We start from the raw sequence: 14471 nt of genomic DNA, 5'->3' as shown, positions 1-14471 counted from the left end.
ACATTTATTAATTGTAATACCTCAATATGTGATGGTGTGCCTGACCTTAATTCCACAAACATCTAAGATATCAGAATGAAGAATTGTCAACAGATTTTTCTGATTAACAGAAAGGCCAGAAGCATTCGACAATCATTGTAATGGCTGTGATATTACAGGGACTTGTTTTTATTATGTATAGAGACACATGCATCATCTGCACTATTTAAACACCTTCAACATTTAAGCAATTGACCACATAAAGATTAAGAAGCTCTGCAACCCCCAGAAACTGAAAAAGGGAAACAGGACAACCTTGTCTGATTCCTCTTCCAATGACAAAACGTGGAGAAGCTCCATGAGGCAAAGACACATTACTAGTGAAGTCTTTATACAGAGTCTGAACAGTTCTCACAAACTCTTGACCAAAGCCAAAATGCTTCAAAGTGTCTGCATGAAGAGATGCTCGACAGCGTCGAAGGCCTTGTAAAAGTCTAAACACAAAATGAGAGCATCTTCGTTCACCAACTCTGAGCAATCTAAAAGGTCTAAAACAAGACGGATATTATTGAAACATGTCAATCTTTCATGAAACCTGATTGTGAGAGTGAAATGTGTTTAATCTTCTAGCATATACTGCGGTGAGAATTTAATAATCAGAATTAAGCAGTTACGGAAAGCCAGCTATCAAGAAAAGGTTTCTCCTTATTTGGTTTAGGGATCAGTGTGATTATGCCTTGCTTCATTGATTCAGCTAATCCTTCTCTATCTGAGCTTTCTTTGAACATATTCAACATTACCAAACAGCCTATACAGTTCAAATGGCAAACCATCTGGTACTGGGCTTTTATTAAATGGGTTTACTGTAATTATAGTGTCCAATTCCTCTACAGTTATTACAGTCTCTCAAACATCATGATGATCGTCACTAATGATTGGAATAAATGACTGAACATTACAAAATAATTGATCAGAGCAATTTGGCTGAAAGGAAGAAGTAAGACTGGGAAAACTCATATACAAACTTTAATATTGTTCCTTCATCTGAGATGAGGTGACCATTAATATCAAGGGTTGATGTCCTTTTCTGCTCACCTCTTCTCTTTTCTGCATTAAGAAAAATAGGTTGAATTATTTTCTCCAAATTCTGGCCACTTGACCTTATTAAAGGCACCTTTGTCCGTCTCCACATTAAGAGTATCAAGGTCTTTCTTCAGTGTATATAAATTTGAAGAAGATTTTATTGTCTCAGTGTGTAGTATTTTCTAAGTGTAAAGCAGTTAATTTTCTCTTCTCAAAATGTATGTAGTGTTTGCAGCAAACATGCCAGCATGTGTTAAAAATACTGTGTAATATGAGTATGCCTGCACAGAAGCAACACTAGGAGAAGGCTATTACTGAATGGCTGATTGTGTAGAATAACTGAATATGTAAAGCACTGATCATATATGTTAAATACTTGTATGAAGCTATATGTGGCAGAAGTTAGAATGAGTAACATATTATCAAGTTATTATCCTATCATAACAATGTATGTAAACCCTTAGTTCCTTTGCATAAGTTGTATCTATACTTTGCTGACATAGACCTGTAACATCTCTGTTGACATGAGCTAGTGGGCTAAGAGCCAAGAATAGCAGGACCCCTTAGACTAGAAAGCCTATTCAAAAATGGTCAAGAGTTAAAAAGAGACACAAAGGGGTGTGTCATAATTACCTGTAAAAAGATTATGGAGAACACAGATACTTTAGGAGGAGCAGGAAAGACTTCAGAATGCTCTGGGGTCTGCTCTGCTCTTTCTCGACTTTATTATGGAGAATAAAGTCTATTTTCTGATATTTCTAACTGATGAGAAGTCGAATTCACAACATGACCCGGTTCAACCCGGGGATGCTGCGGCCACAACACAGAGTATGAGAGGATGTAGTCGGCAGGATTCAAACCTGCGCAGGCAGACCCCAATGGATTTCTAGTCCACCGCCTTAACCACTCGGCCACAAATACAAGACTGCCTGTACTGCTATTTCTTTATGCCTAGTACACATATTGTGCATCCAGATGAAACTTTCATCAAGCGATAGCTCAACGGCAAAAGCTGTGGCTCCACAAAATGAGCCTCACACGCCCAAACAGGGACTTGAACCCTGGACCCTCAGATTAAAAGTCTGACGCTCTACCGACTGAGCTATCCGGGCTCCACAACAGAAATTTACAAGTAGGCAAGGTATAGGGTTGACTTAGGTAGACTTAGGGAAAGGTCACCTACAGTTGTAGAAAGGCGTAACCTTGTCTCAAAAGGTCTGCTATATGAACCCTAATGTAAGTTTGCTGAGAGAGAGAGAGAGAGAGAGAGCAAAGTAACAAAAGCACCCAACGTGGGGCTCGAACCCACAACCCTGAGATTAAGGGTCTCATGCTCTACCGACTGAACTAGACGAGCTGATGAGGAGTCCTTTCAAGAGCTAGGCACTGTTTACAGTAATACCATCTTGTAACGCTGGACAGAATGTGGCCCAGGATCTATGCCCAGTGCATGTGTTAGCAGTTGCAAGGCAGCAAAATGCCTAATTCGTTCCTGGGTGGGCTTGAACCACCAACCAATCAGTTAACAGCCTACACGCTTACCTATTGCGCCAAAAGGTAGTAGGGACAGGTCACCTACAGTGATAGAAAGGCGTAACTTTGTCTCAAAAGGTCTGCTATATGAACCCTAATGTAACCCTAATGTAAGTTGGGCTTGAAACACAAACCTATCAGTTATCAGCCTACACGCTAACCTATTGCGCCACAGAAATTTAGAGAAGAGTCACCTACAGTTGTAGATAGGCGTAACTTTGTCTCAAAAGGTCTGCTATATGAACCCCTAATGTAAGTTTGCTTAGAGAGAGAGAAAAAAGTAACAGTAACGCCCAACGTGGGGCTCGAACCCACGACCCTGAGATTGAGAGTCTCATGCTCTACTGACTGAACTAGACGAGCTGATGAGGAGTCCTTTCAAGAGCTAGACACCGTTTACATTAATACATTCCCTACCCGTGACTACCTTCTGCTAAATCCTGATTTCATCTCCTAACGCTGGACAGAATGTGGCCCAGGATCTACGCCCAGTGCAGGTGTTAGTAGTTGCAAGGCGGCAAAATGCCTAAAGCGTCCCTGGGTGGGCTTGAACCACCAACCTATCAGTTAACAGCCTACACGCTAAACTATTGCGCCACAGAGTATTAGGGAAAGGTCACCTACAGTGGTAGAAAGGCGTAACTTTGTCTCAAAAGGTCTGTCATATGAACCCTAATGTAAGTTTGCTGAGAGAGAGAGAGAAAAGTAACAGTAACGCCCAACGTGGGGCTCGAACCCACGACCCTGAGATTAAGAGTCTCATGCTCTACCGACTGAGCTAGCCGGGCTGATGAGAAGCTCTTTCAAGAGCTAGACACCGTTTACAGTAATACCTTCCCTACCCGTGACAATCTTCTGCTAAATCCTGATTTCATCTTGTAACGCTGGACAGAATGTGGCCCAGGATCTATGTCCAGTGCACGTGTTAGCAGTTGCAAGGCAGCAAAATGCCTAATTTGCGCCACAGAGACTTAGGGAAAGGTCACCTACAGTTGTAGAAAGGCATAACTTTGTCTCAAAAGGTCTGCTATATGAACCCTAATGTAAGTTTGCTGAGAGAGAGAGAGCAAAGGGACAGAAACACCCAACGTGCGGCTCGAACCCACGACCCTGAGATTAAGAGTCACATGTTCTACCGACTGAGCTAGCCAGGCTGATGAGAAGCTCTTTCAAGAGCTAGACACCGTTTTCAGTAATACCTTCCCTACCCGTGACAATCTTCTGCTAAAACCTGATTTCATCTTGTAACACTGGGTGGGCTTAAACCACCAACCTTTCAGTTAACAGCCGAACGCGCTAACCGATTGCACCACAGAGACTAAGTAAGAGGTCACCTACAGTGGTACAAAGGCGTAACTTTGTTTCAAAAGGTCTGCTATATGAACCCTAATGTAAGTTTGCTGAGAGAGACAGAGGCAACAGAAACACCCAATGTGGGGCTCGAACCCCCAATCCTGAGATTAAGGGTCTCATGCTCTACCAACTGAACTAGACGAGCTTATGATGAGTCCTTTTAAGAGCTAGACACCGTTTACAGTAATACCTTCCCTACCCGTGACAACCTTCTGCTAAATCCTGATTTCATCTTCTAACGCTGGACAGAATGTGGCCCAGGATCTATGCCCAGTGCACGTGTTAGCAGTTGCAAGGCAGCAAAATGCCTAATTCGTTCCTGGGTGGGCTTGAACCACCAACGTATCAGTTAGCAGCCGAACGCGCTAACCTATTGCACCACAGAGTATAAGGGAAAGATCACCTACAGTGGTAGAAAGGCGTAACTTTGTTTCAAAAGGTCTGCTATATGAACCCTAATGTAAGTTTGCTGAGAGAGAGAGAGGCAACAGAAACACCCAACGTGGGGCTTGAACCCAAGGCAAGGCAAGGCAAGGCAAGTTTATTTATATAGCACATTTCATACACAATGGCAATTCAAAGTGCTTTACATAAACAAGAATAAAAGAAACAAGTAAAATAAAAGTAAAAACAAATAATACAAATGCATAAAAACAAAACAAAACATAAAAACAGGTAAAATGTGATATAAAAGAATGAAGAAGAAGAGAAAAACATGATAGTGCAATCTGTCGGACGCAGCACAGTGCTCATTCAGTAAAGGCACAGCTAAACAGATGTGTTTTCAGTCTTGATTTGAATGTGCCTAATGTTGGAGCACATCTGATCATTTCTGGAAGCTGATTCCAGCAGCGGGGGGCATAGTGGCTAAAAGCTGATTCACCCTGCTTTGACTGAACTCTTGGAACTTCTAGTTTATATGATCCTAAAGATCTGAGTGATCTGTTAGGTTTGTATTCAGTGAGCATATCTGTGATGTATTTAGGTCCTAGGCCATTTAGTGATTTATAGACCAGTAATAATACTTTAAAATCTATTCTGAATGTAACTGGCAGCCAGTGTAAAGACCTGAGGACAGGTGTGATGTGCTCTGATTTTCTGGTTCTGGTTAGAATTCTGGCTGCAGCGTTCTGGATGAGCTGTAACTGTCTGACTGTCTTTTTAGGAAGACCAGTGAGGAGTCCATTACAGTAATCCACCCTGCTGCTGATAAAAGCATGAACAAGTTTCTCTAAGTCTTCACTAGAAACAAAGCATCTGATTCTTGCTATGTTTTTGAGATGATAGTATGCTGATTTACTGACTGCTTTGACATGACTGTTGAAACTCAGATCTGACTCCAGAGTCACACCAAGATTCTTGACCTTATTTTTTGTCGTTTGACCTTTAGTGCCAAGGTACGCATTTACCTTGAGAACCTCATCTTTGTTTCCAAACACAATAATTTCAGTTTTCTCTTTGTTTAACTGAAGAAAGTTTTGGCACATCCAATTGCTCATTTCATCAATGCATTGGCAGAGGGTCTCAATGGGGCTGTAGTCATTAGGCTGTAAGGCTAGGTAGATCTGAGTGTCATCAGCATAGCTGTGGTAGGAGATTTGGTTCTTTCTCATTATTTGGCTTAGAGGGAGCATGTAAAGGTTGAACAGGAGAGGTGCCAGAATCGAGCCTTGTGGGACTCCACACGTCATGGGTGTCCACCTCGACCTATGGTCACCTATACTGACATGGTAACCTCTCCCTTCAAGGTAAGATCTGAACCATTTGAGGACTGTCCCAGACAGCCCAACCCAGTTTTCCAGCCTATCCAGAAGTATGCTGTGATCGACAGTGTCAAATGCAGCACTGAGATCCAACAATACCAGCACTGTTATTTTACCTGAATCTGTATTTAGGCGTATATCATTGATTATCTTTATAAGAGCGCTCTCTGTACTGTGATGTGCTCTGAACCCCGATTGAAAATTGTCTAAACACCCCCTGAAGTTTAAGAACTTGTTAACCTGGTTAAAAACAACTTTTTCAATGATTTTGCCAATGAAAGGGAGATTTGAGATTGGCCTGTAATTGCTCAATAGGGTGTTATCCAGATTGCTCTTCTTCAAGAGGGGTTTAACAACTGCAGTTTTAAGTGAGGTTGGAAAAATCCCTGATAGAAGTGAAGCATTTACCACTTTTAGAAGATCCATTTCTAAACAGGTAAACACCGTTTTGAAGAATGATGTGGGGAGCGTGTCAAGACTGCAGGTTGATGTTTTCATAACTTGCACAATTTCTTCTAAGATTTTGCCGTTAATTGCCATGAAATCAGACATAATTTCTGATTTCTTAAGTTGTGGTTGAGCTTGTTTGATATCGACACAACTTGACTGATTGGATGAGCTGATTGCCTTTCTGATATTATTGATCTTATCAGTGAAGAAATGAGCAAACTCATTACATTTGCTTTCAGAGAGGAGCTCACTTGGAATCTGACTGGGGGGGTTTGTGAGTCTCTCTATCGTTGCAAAGAGTGTACGAGCATTATTTAAGTTGCTGTTTATAAGGCTTGAAAAGAAAGTCTGTCTAGCAGTGTTTAGTTCCATATTAAAGGCATGAAGACTGTCTTTATAGATGTTATAATGGACTACTAGTTTCGTCTTTCTCCACATACGCTCAGCTTTTCTGCACTGTCTTTTCATCATTTGTACTCTAGGTGACCTTGTCCAAGATCCCTTTTGCCTGCCAGTCATCTTCTTGACTTTAACAGGAGCGATGTCATTTATGACATTCTCAATTTTAGAATTGAACAAATCAAGGAGAGAATCAACAGAATCTGCAGATATACTTGGTGCCAGCGATATGGCTTTCATAAACTGCTCACTGGTGTTCTCATTTATGCATCTCTTTCTGACAGAGACAGATCTGTCTTTAATAGCTGGAGTGATCAATATATCAAAAAAGATACAGAAATGATCAGATAGTGCCACATCCTTAACAACAGTCGATGAAATGTGTAAACCCTTAGTTATAAGTAGATCAAGAGTGTGTCCACGATTGTGTGTGGGTCCTTGAACATGCTGAGTCAGATCAAAAGTGTTAAAAACAGTCATCAGTTCTTTTACAGCATTGATTTCTGGATTATCAATGTGAATATTAAAATCCCCAGCAATACTAAAATAATCATATTCAGATGTTACTATTGATAACAGCTCTGTAAAATCCTCAATAAAAGCTGGAGAATATTTTGGAGGTCTGTAGATAATGATCAGTAAGATGCGTGGAGACCCTTTTAGTGCTATACTCAGATATTCAAAAGAAAAATAGTCACCAAATGACACTTGTTTACATTCATAGACATCTTTAAACAGGGCAGCGATGCCTCCACCTCTCCTATTAACTCTGCAAACACTCAAAAAGTCAAAGTTTAAAGGAGCTGCTTCATTCAGAACTGCTGCGCTACAACTGTCATCTAGCCAAGTTTCAGTTAAAAGCATAAAATCAAGGCAATTTGTGTTGATAAAATCATTGACTAAAAGTGACTTATTATTGAGTGATCTGATGTTTAAAAGCGCTAACTTAACAGTTTTAGCTGTTTTTTCTATAGTAGTCTCAGATCTACATTTAATAGACACCAGATTTGAATGATTTGCTTTACGGCCTGATGAAGTCTTTGGTTTTCTGTCACTTAACACAACACATATCTGCTTAGAGAAAGCTACAGACACACTGGGTTCCTGCTTGTTCTGAAAACATTTGATAAAGACACTGTTATCTAAGCAGGCCCCCGACACACATCAGTGACAGCTCTTGTGTTCACCAGCTGAAGATGGGGCGTTGTTGTTTGGGCCCTGGCGGTGTGATCGGAGGGCTCTTCCAGGTGGGCTCATAGGTGGTTGTGGAGCAGGCCGCTTTTTGGTTGGTAACTGGGGGCTTGCGGCAATGGAGTGTGAAAGTTTAGTTCCAGCACACACCAGTTCCTCCATCTTTTTTGAAAAACCCAAGAGTGGTGAACATTGTGACAATGAGAACGTGTCCGGTGACAGAGGCTGTGCATCTGGAGATTCTGTCTGCAGAAATATGTTTTCCTGAGGATCATTTTTGAGTGACGAGACTTGATGCTGTTCTGATGCGTCACAGTCTGCCTGTGTTGAGCAGAGGGCAACTGATAGTGTCTCTATCAACATTGGGTGTTTTGGCTGCGTGGCATTATCACTGTCCTTGGGTGATTCGTCAGCCACAAGTCCACTCAGGAGCTGATTTGAAGTCCTGTGGTCATCCGGACATTTGCTAGGTGTGTGTTTGCAGTTCAGTTCAGTGGCACACACAGCTGATGGATGATTGAGGGAGAAAAAAATATTGTCCTTTAGCACCTTTGCACCAAGTTTGTTTGGATGAAGGCCGTCTGATGTAAACAGCTGTCTTTGGTTCCAGAAGAGATTGAAGTTGTCGATGAAATTCAGTCCTTTCTTGTTACATGTTTTCTGTAGCCATACATTTAGACCAAGAAGCCGTGAAAACATATTTGTCCCTCTTGCAGGGAGTGGTCCACTTATGAACGGCTGAACCTTCAATCTTTCAGCTGTTTCCAAGAGCTCACAGAAATCTTTCTTGAGCAGTTCTGACTGTTCTTTCCGAATATCATTCTTCCCCACATGGATGATAATCCGTTTTGCCGTCTTGTGCTTTTTCAGAATTTCCTCAAGCTCTTTGTTTACATCAGAAATTGTTGCATGAGGAAAGCAGTATGTCATTGTAGATCTGCTCCTGAAATTCTTGATTATTGAATCTCCTACGACTAGTGTTCTTATCTCAGGTGTGATCGGAGCAGAATGCCGGTGTCTAGTCGGCCTTGAGCCTCTGTTCCATGCAGAATTAGTTGCTGAATCACACCCACAACCCTGAGATTAAGGGTCTCATGCTCTACCGACTGAACTAGACTAGCTGATGAGGAGTCCTTTCAAGAGCTAGACACCGTTTACAGTAATACCTTCCCTACCCGTGACAACCTTCTGCTTAATCCTGATTTCATCTTGTAACGCTGGACAGAATGTGGCCCAGGTTCTATGTCCAGTGCACGGTTTAGCAGTTGCAAGGCAGCAAAATGCCTACTTCGTCCCTGGGTGGGCTTGAACCACCAACCTTTCAGTTAACAGCCGAACGCGCTAACCGATTGCGCCACAGAGACTTAGTAAATGGTTACCTACAGTGGTACAAAGGCGTAACTTTGTTTCAAAAGGTCTGCTATACAAACCCTAATGTAAGTTTGCTGAGAGAGAGAGAGGAAACAGAAACACCCAACATGGGGCTCGAACCCACGACTCTGAGATTAAGGGTCTCATGCTCTACCGACTGAACTAGACGAGCTGATGAGGAGTCCTTTCAAGAGCTAGACACCGTTTACATTAATACCTTCCCTACCCGTGACTACCTTCTGCTAAATCCTGATTTCATCTTCTAACGCTGGACAGAATAGCCGCATTTCCACTATCAGGCCAGTGCGAGCCAGGGCTTATATCGGGCCAGGCCGGGCCAATCGCCCGGGAGGTTGAGCAGTGAGGCCGAAATCATGTCGCGTTTCTACTGTGGGGCTAGTAGCTCGCAGCGCGTCACGCAAACCCCGCCCCCAGAACATCCCCCGAATCGAACGTCACTCAAACCGCCCACTTCAGCGAGAATCATGCAGATAAAGCACACCATCACATCATCACGAAACTATTAAAATTAGGACAACCAAAACAAACAAATGACACGTTACTGTACAGCAGTACAACGCATGTCTATACGCATATGCCTGTGTGTATTCATTCATCATATTCATTTACTCGCCGACCGACTGGCATCGAAATCCAGTGGTCTTGCCACCAACGGAGGGACCCGGAGCGCATGGAGCGCACACATCTATAATATAACACCATATATATAAAATTCTCCGTTAATAACTCGATATAAAATGTTTTTTATAACATCCTCTAGACAGAATCGGTCCAACATTCATCCCAAATGCTCCGGAGAGAACTGAAACATGATTTTTTCCCCCTATAGGCTTTATGACACTTAATAGGTGATTCCCTTTATTTAAAGATGTTGCTTATTATATCTAAAGTAAAGGAAAGTGTTCAGTGTTTCATCACATAAGAGCAGCACGTAATAAAATATAGCCTATATTTCGTTGCGCTCAGGAGCTATGCACTAATAAAGCTCTTTATGTATTTAAAATGTCCTTTTTTAATTTTACCACGTCATATAAAAACATACACACTTGTTTGAGGAGACAGAACACATTTTGAACTTGCAGTTTTCCCCGTCAAAAAAGTGCTGTGCGGCTGCAGACAGAAAAAATGGTCGCCTAGTTTCTGCGTTCACTCACCCCGAAAATGCTCAGTTTGCATGATTTGATTAATTTCATCGTATCCAAATACTTTATAAATAATATTTGAAACATTCTCCGGTGTTTATTTATTTTTATTTTTTAGAAAATATCTAAAATCTTTTTTTCAAAGAGGCTTTTGAAAAATGAAAGTTTAATATAAATTTGAAACAGTTTGATATAGTACCTAATTGTTATAGCTATAGCTTTTGTTAGTTTTATATTGGTTTATACATTTAATGTGATTTTATTATAGGCCTATCTAATATTTGTAATTCTTTAAATTATTTCAATATAGGGCTATTTTATCTAGATATGACACTATTGTTTTGAGCCTACAAAAGTGGGCATGAAATTTGTAAAGTTTAATGTCCTACTGTTGTATTCATATAGTGTATTATCTCCAAAATAAATTAAAACAATAAAAATAAAAGAAAAAAGCCGCTCGCGGCATCAACAGAGCTATGAATGGAGCGCTTTTTTCGGTCTCACACACACACACACAGGCATCTAAACGTGAAAAACACACTTACAGTATTAAACTTGACAAAACCTCTTGAAAACCTTTACTGTCTGCTGTGTCTTTAATATGGTGTAAAGATTATTATGCGTTATTGAAACATCAAAGATGCAGCAAAGAAAGATCATTTTATGCAACAGCCTTACATTTAAAAGAGAAACTTAAGGGCGATCATATGCAAAAAAAGACCCCAGCCTATAATTTGTTCCAGATGTTTTCTTTCCCTTATTTATTTATTTGTTTGGCGCATGTACTCGAGTGCGATCGGAAAACTGTGCCCGTCTCTCCTTTCACTCCGCCCCGAAGCCCCGGCTGGCCCTCCTTGGCCCAAGGTATTCGGTGGGCCGAAAAAGGCTGGCCGTTGGCCCCGAGAAAGCCCCGCTTTTGCCCGATTAGGCCCCGGAAGTGACAGTGGAAACGCCACTGGCCTTGGCTCGCCCTGGCTCGCTCGCTTTAGGCGCGATAGTGGAAACGCGGCTATTTATTCCTCAACATGTCCAACATGTTGGCATGAAGATTCAAAGTACTGTAACATGTCACTTTACGTATTGAACTGTAAGATAGATCTGGCATGAGAATTATCAATTGCAATGTTGTCCTTAGCAAGACACCTTGGAAAGAAGTGTCTTGAATGTAGAATCTTGTATTGCTGCTACCTCCATCTGGTCACAGGCCTCCTCTGTGGCTTGGATGAGGGGTACCCCAGCTTGGAGATGAAGATCATATACTTTCCACCACCATGCTGAGAAAAACTCTTCAATAAGGATGAGGAATGGAGAGTATAGTGGAAGATATAGGACGGCAAAATGTGGATGTTGCTAAAACCAGTTCTGAACCAGAGCAGAACGGTGGAAAGACACATTGTTCCAGACAACAATTTACAGTTTTTTACAATGGCTATGACAGTTTTTTCAATACATTTAACAAGTTTGCTAAACTCTTAACGCAGCAACACACCTAAAATACACAATTGGCAAAACAGTTAATTTTATGCTCAAAATCACACATTGTAAACTAAACCTCTAAACTACTTTTCAAAATACAATAATAAACGAACACACTACACCATGTCTAACAAAACACTGCAATCATGTTTCAAAATGAAATTATTGTTCAAAACACTAACACATGTTCTCTTCCAACATAAACATTCAGTCAATCAGAAAACACTGACCATAAAAACACTATCATCAGCTGACATTACAGAAACTCCGTTAGTTTATGTGTCAGCTCTGCCCTTATATTTGAAGTCTCATTACAGTTTTGTTTTGTTAGGTTAAGTAAATGCATGCATTTTCTTTCGTTTACGGCAAAAATTCTATACAAAACTGTACAAAATACTATGCTTTATAAAATTTAAAATTTATGTAAAAAAAATACAGACACAGAATTTCTGCAGTACAGACTTTTTTTGCAGAAGGACATCACTGCAAACAGGAAAAGCACCACAATTATAATAAAATAACAAAGTAATCTTCTATACTGCCCGGTCTTTTGCCACATGTTCTCATCCACATTATACTTGATATCTTCTGTGGCCCGGCACGGTAACTGTGGCCCTTTGGCCTATTATGTTTTTCCTACGGCGACATCCCCAGCCTTGTCAACATTGAAAATTTCATGTGGTACTTGATTGGCCTCTAACTTCATGACTCTCTGAAAGTAATTAGACACAGTGTATGCAAATGCTGTACTGTATATGTTCTGTATGTACTAATGAACTCCAGGTTTAAAGAGTAGTTTACTGCAAAACACACTGTGTATAGTACAGTAATGACTGTATTGCATAATCTTACATGGACGTATTGGTGACAGAGTTCTTTGATGTTCCTTTCAAAAACCTCAAGAGTCCTCTATTAGAACATATGATCATGTGATTGGAAAAACCAAAACAAGTCATGAGTGTGCTTTCTAGATGGGAATCAGCTGTCATATATATATCATATATATATGAGAGACTCATATTGCAGTTATATACATATATATATATATATATATATATATATATATATATATATATATATATATATATACATATACATTTATTTATTTATTTATTTATATAACCGCAATATGTTAATTCACAATTAGAACAGCTGTTCCTTTTGACTTTATCCTATATAATTTCTGTTTAGAACATGGTGTTATCTGTTCTGACATACTGTGTTAAAGCATTTGTAAATTTGACTGTAAAATTACATTGTTTTGTTCTTGGTTGTGCTTGTTTGTAAAAGAAGTTAAAGCATTTTAAATTTGTGTTAACTGGATGCATTTTGTGTCAAAACAACAAGAAATGTGTTAATTGTATAGCCCACGAAGACGGATGTTGTGCTAACTGTGTTAAGAGTTTAGGAAACTTGTTAAATGTATTGATAAAAATGTCATAGCAATTGTAAAAAACTGTATTGCGTATGATCAATTTCATTTGCTGCTGTTATGTTGTGCAATTGGTCCAAGAATGTAAGTATATGTGCTGTGTTGTAAGGGCCCATATGGGCATGGCAGTGGAGGACCCCATTCTTTGTAATGGCTGCACAGAGTGTTACTGTTTATTTCCCCCACGTTGCCCTGGGACATTGACTATAGACCTGTGGCCAATGATGTTTCTTCTACTCTGTGTTCACGTCAGGTTGAACACACCATCATCTACGCAAGCGAACTCATGCTAGACCTCCTCTCCATCCATTCGTAAAACTACCTGAAGAACAGTGTCAGGCAAAATTGTGTAGTTCAGTGTAGATCTAGTATTACAGTACAGTAAAAGATTACGAGACAGTATGCAAGATCACGTTGCTAAAGTGAATATATACCTCTGCATAATCATGCCACAGTCTTTCCACCCTTTCGAAATTGTGTTCTAAAGGCACTCCATAACTTTGCTTCATTTGAATATGTTTTTTTTTATGGTGTGTGCCAGTGTTGATATTGAGACCTGATGGTTTTCATTGAAACTGGCATTTTATAGTGCTTAAACACCTGATTGATGTGTCTACAAATAATCAAACAAGTGTTTGCACACCTGATGACTGTGTTAAACAAATTGGTCGGACGGTGCGGTAATTTGACAGTCCGTGCTTTGGTATTGCAAGGAAGTGACTTCATGATAGATTTTAGTGTGTAATGTATGCTAAGTGTGTTTAGTGTTTTGCAAATCACTGTGTGTAGAGATTTGAAACAAGTGAGAGGCTGACAATGTGCTTATAGTTGTGCAAATATGGGCTGATGTTTTGATACTTGTGTGTAAGGTTTTGCTAATAGTGTACTACTTTTAATTTTAGTGTGTAAGCAATCCTAAAAAACAGTAATAAATATTATTTTAACATGACACTTTCAGGCCTGCAGCCAGTTTATTGAAATGATGGGTTATTTTTTTTCTAAAAAAACTGAACCTTTTTGCAGTTATTCACCTGAGGTATAAATATGACATTTTAGTGACATATTAAGAACAAATTTTTGCAGGAAAATCTTTTTGGATAGTTATTGTAACTACAATTTTTGATGTACCAAAACTATTTCCTACCATTTTGTTAAATTACTTTATTTACACATATAAATTGTAAGTTTTATCACAGTTTTATAAATAATAAAAACACTTTGAATTAGAAATTATAACTTTAAATTCTTAGAATAAAGAAATGAAGATGCCAAAACCTC

The 14471-nt window shown here is 39.9% G+C and overlaps 3 protein-coding genes and 5 non-coding genes across 11 annotated transcripts in view; all 8 read right to left on the bottom strand.

The window, feature by feature from the left end:
• The window catches only part of zgc:174653, a 954986-nt gene that overhangs the window by 327187 nt on the left and 613328 nt on the right, over positions 1-14471 (bottom strand). The gene's annotated exons all lie outside the window — the stretch shown is intronic.
• The window catches only part of wu:fe14d05, a 126984-nt gene that overhangs the window by 32201 nt on the left and 80312 nt on the right, over positions 1-14471 (bottom strand). The gene's annotated exons all lie outside the window — the stretch shown is intronic.
• trnas-aga (transfer RNA serine (anticodon AGA)) lies at positions 1902-1983 on the bottom strand. Its single transcript has one exon. It is a non-coding gene; the product is annotated as a tRNA-Ser (tRNA).
• Positions 2102-2174, bottom strand: trnak-uuu (transfer RNA lysine (anticodon UUU)). The gene has a single exon. It is a non-coding gene; the product is annotated as a tRNA-Lys (tRNA).
• trnae-cuc (transfer RNA glutamic acid (anticodon CUC)) lies at positions 2886-2958 on the bottom strand. Its single transcript has one exon. It is a non-coding gene; the product is annotated as a tRNA-Glu (tRNA).
• trnak-cuu (transfer RNA lysine (anticodon CUU)) lies at positions 3311-3383 on the bottom strand. The gene has a single exon. It is a non-coding gene; the product is annotated as a tRNA-Lys (tRNA).
• Positions 4471-14471, bottom strand: part of LOC141381679 (uncharacterized) — a 131437-nt gene continuing 121436 nt past the window's right edge. The window contains exon 2 of the mRNA XM_073947915.1: positions 4471-7656. Within this exon, the coding sequence (XP_073804016.1) occupies positions 4698-7424 (2727 nt within the window). The 5' untranslated portion in view covers positions 7425-7656 and the 3' untranslated portion in view covers positions 4471-4697. The remainder of the gene's footprint in view (positions 7657-14471) is intronic.
• trnan-guu (transfer RNA asparagine (anticodon GUU)) lies at positions 9042-9115 on the bottom strand. The gene has a single exon. It is a non-coding gene; the product is annotated as a tRNA-Asn (tRNA).

Source organism: Danio rerio, chromosome 4, assembly GCF_049306965.1.
Source record: "Danio rerio strain Tuebingen ecotype United States chromosome 4, GRCz12tu, whole genome shotgun sequence".
NCBI classification, from domain to species: Eukaryota; Metazoa; Chordata; class Actinopteri; order Cypriniformes; family Danionidae; genus Danio; species Danio rerio.
The sequence above is the reverse complement of the archived record's forward strand: the minus strand, read 5'-3'. Positions and strand labels throughout refer to the sequence as shown.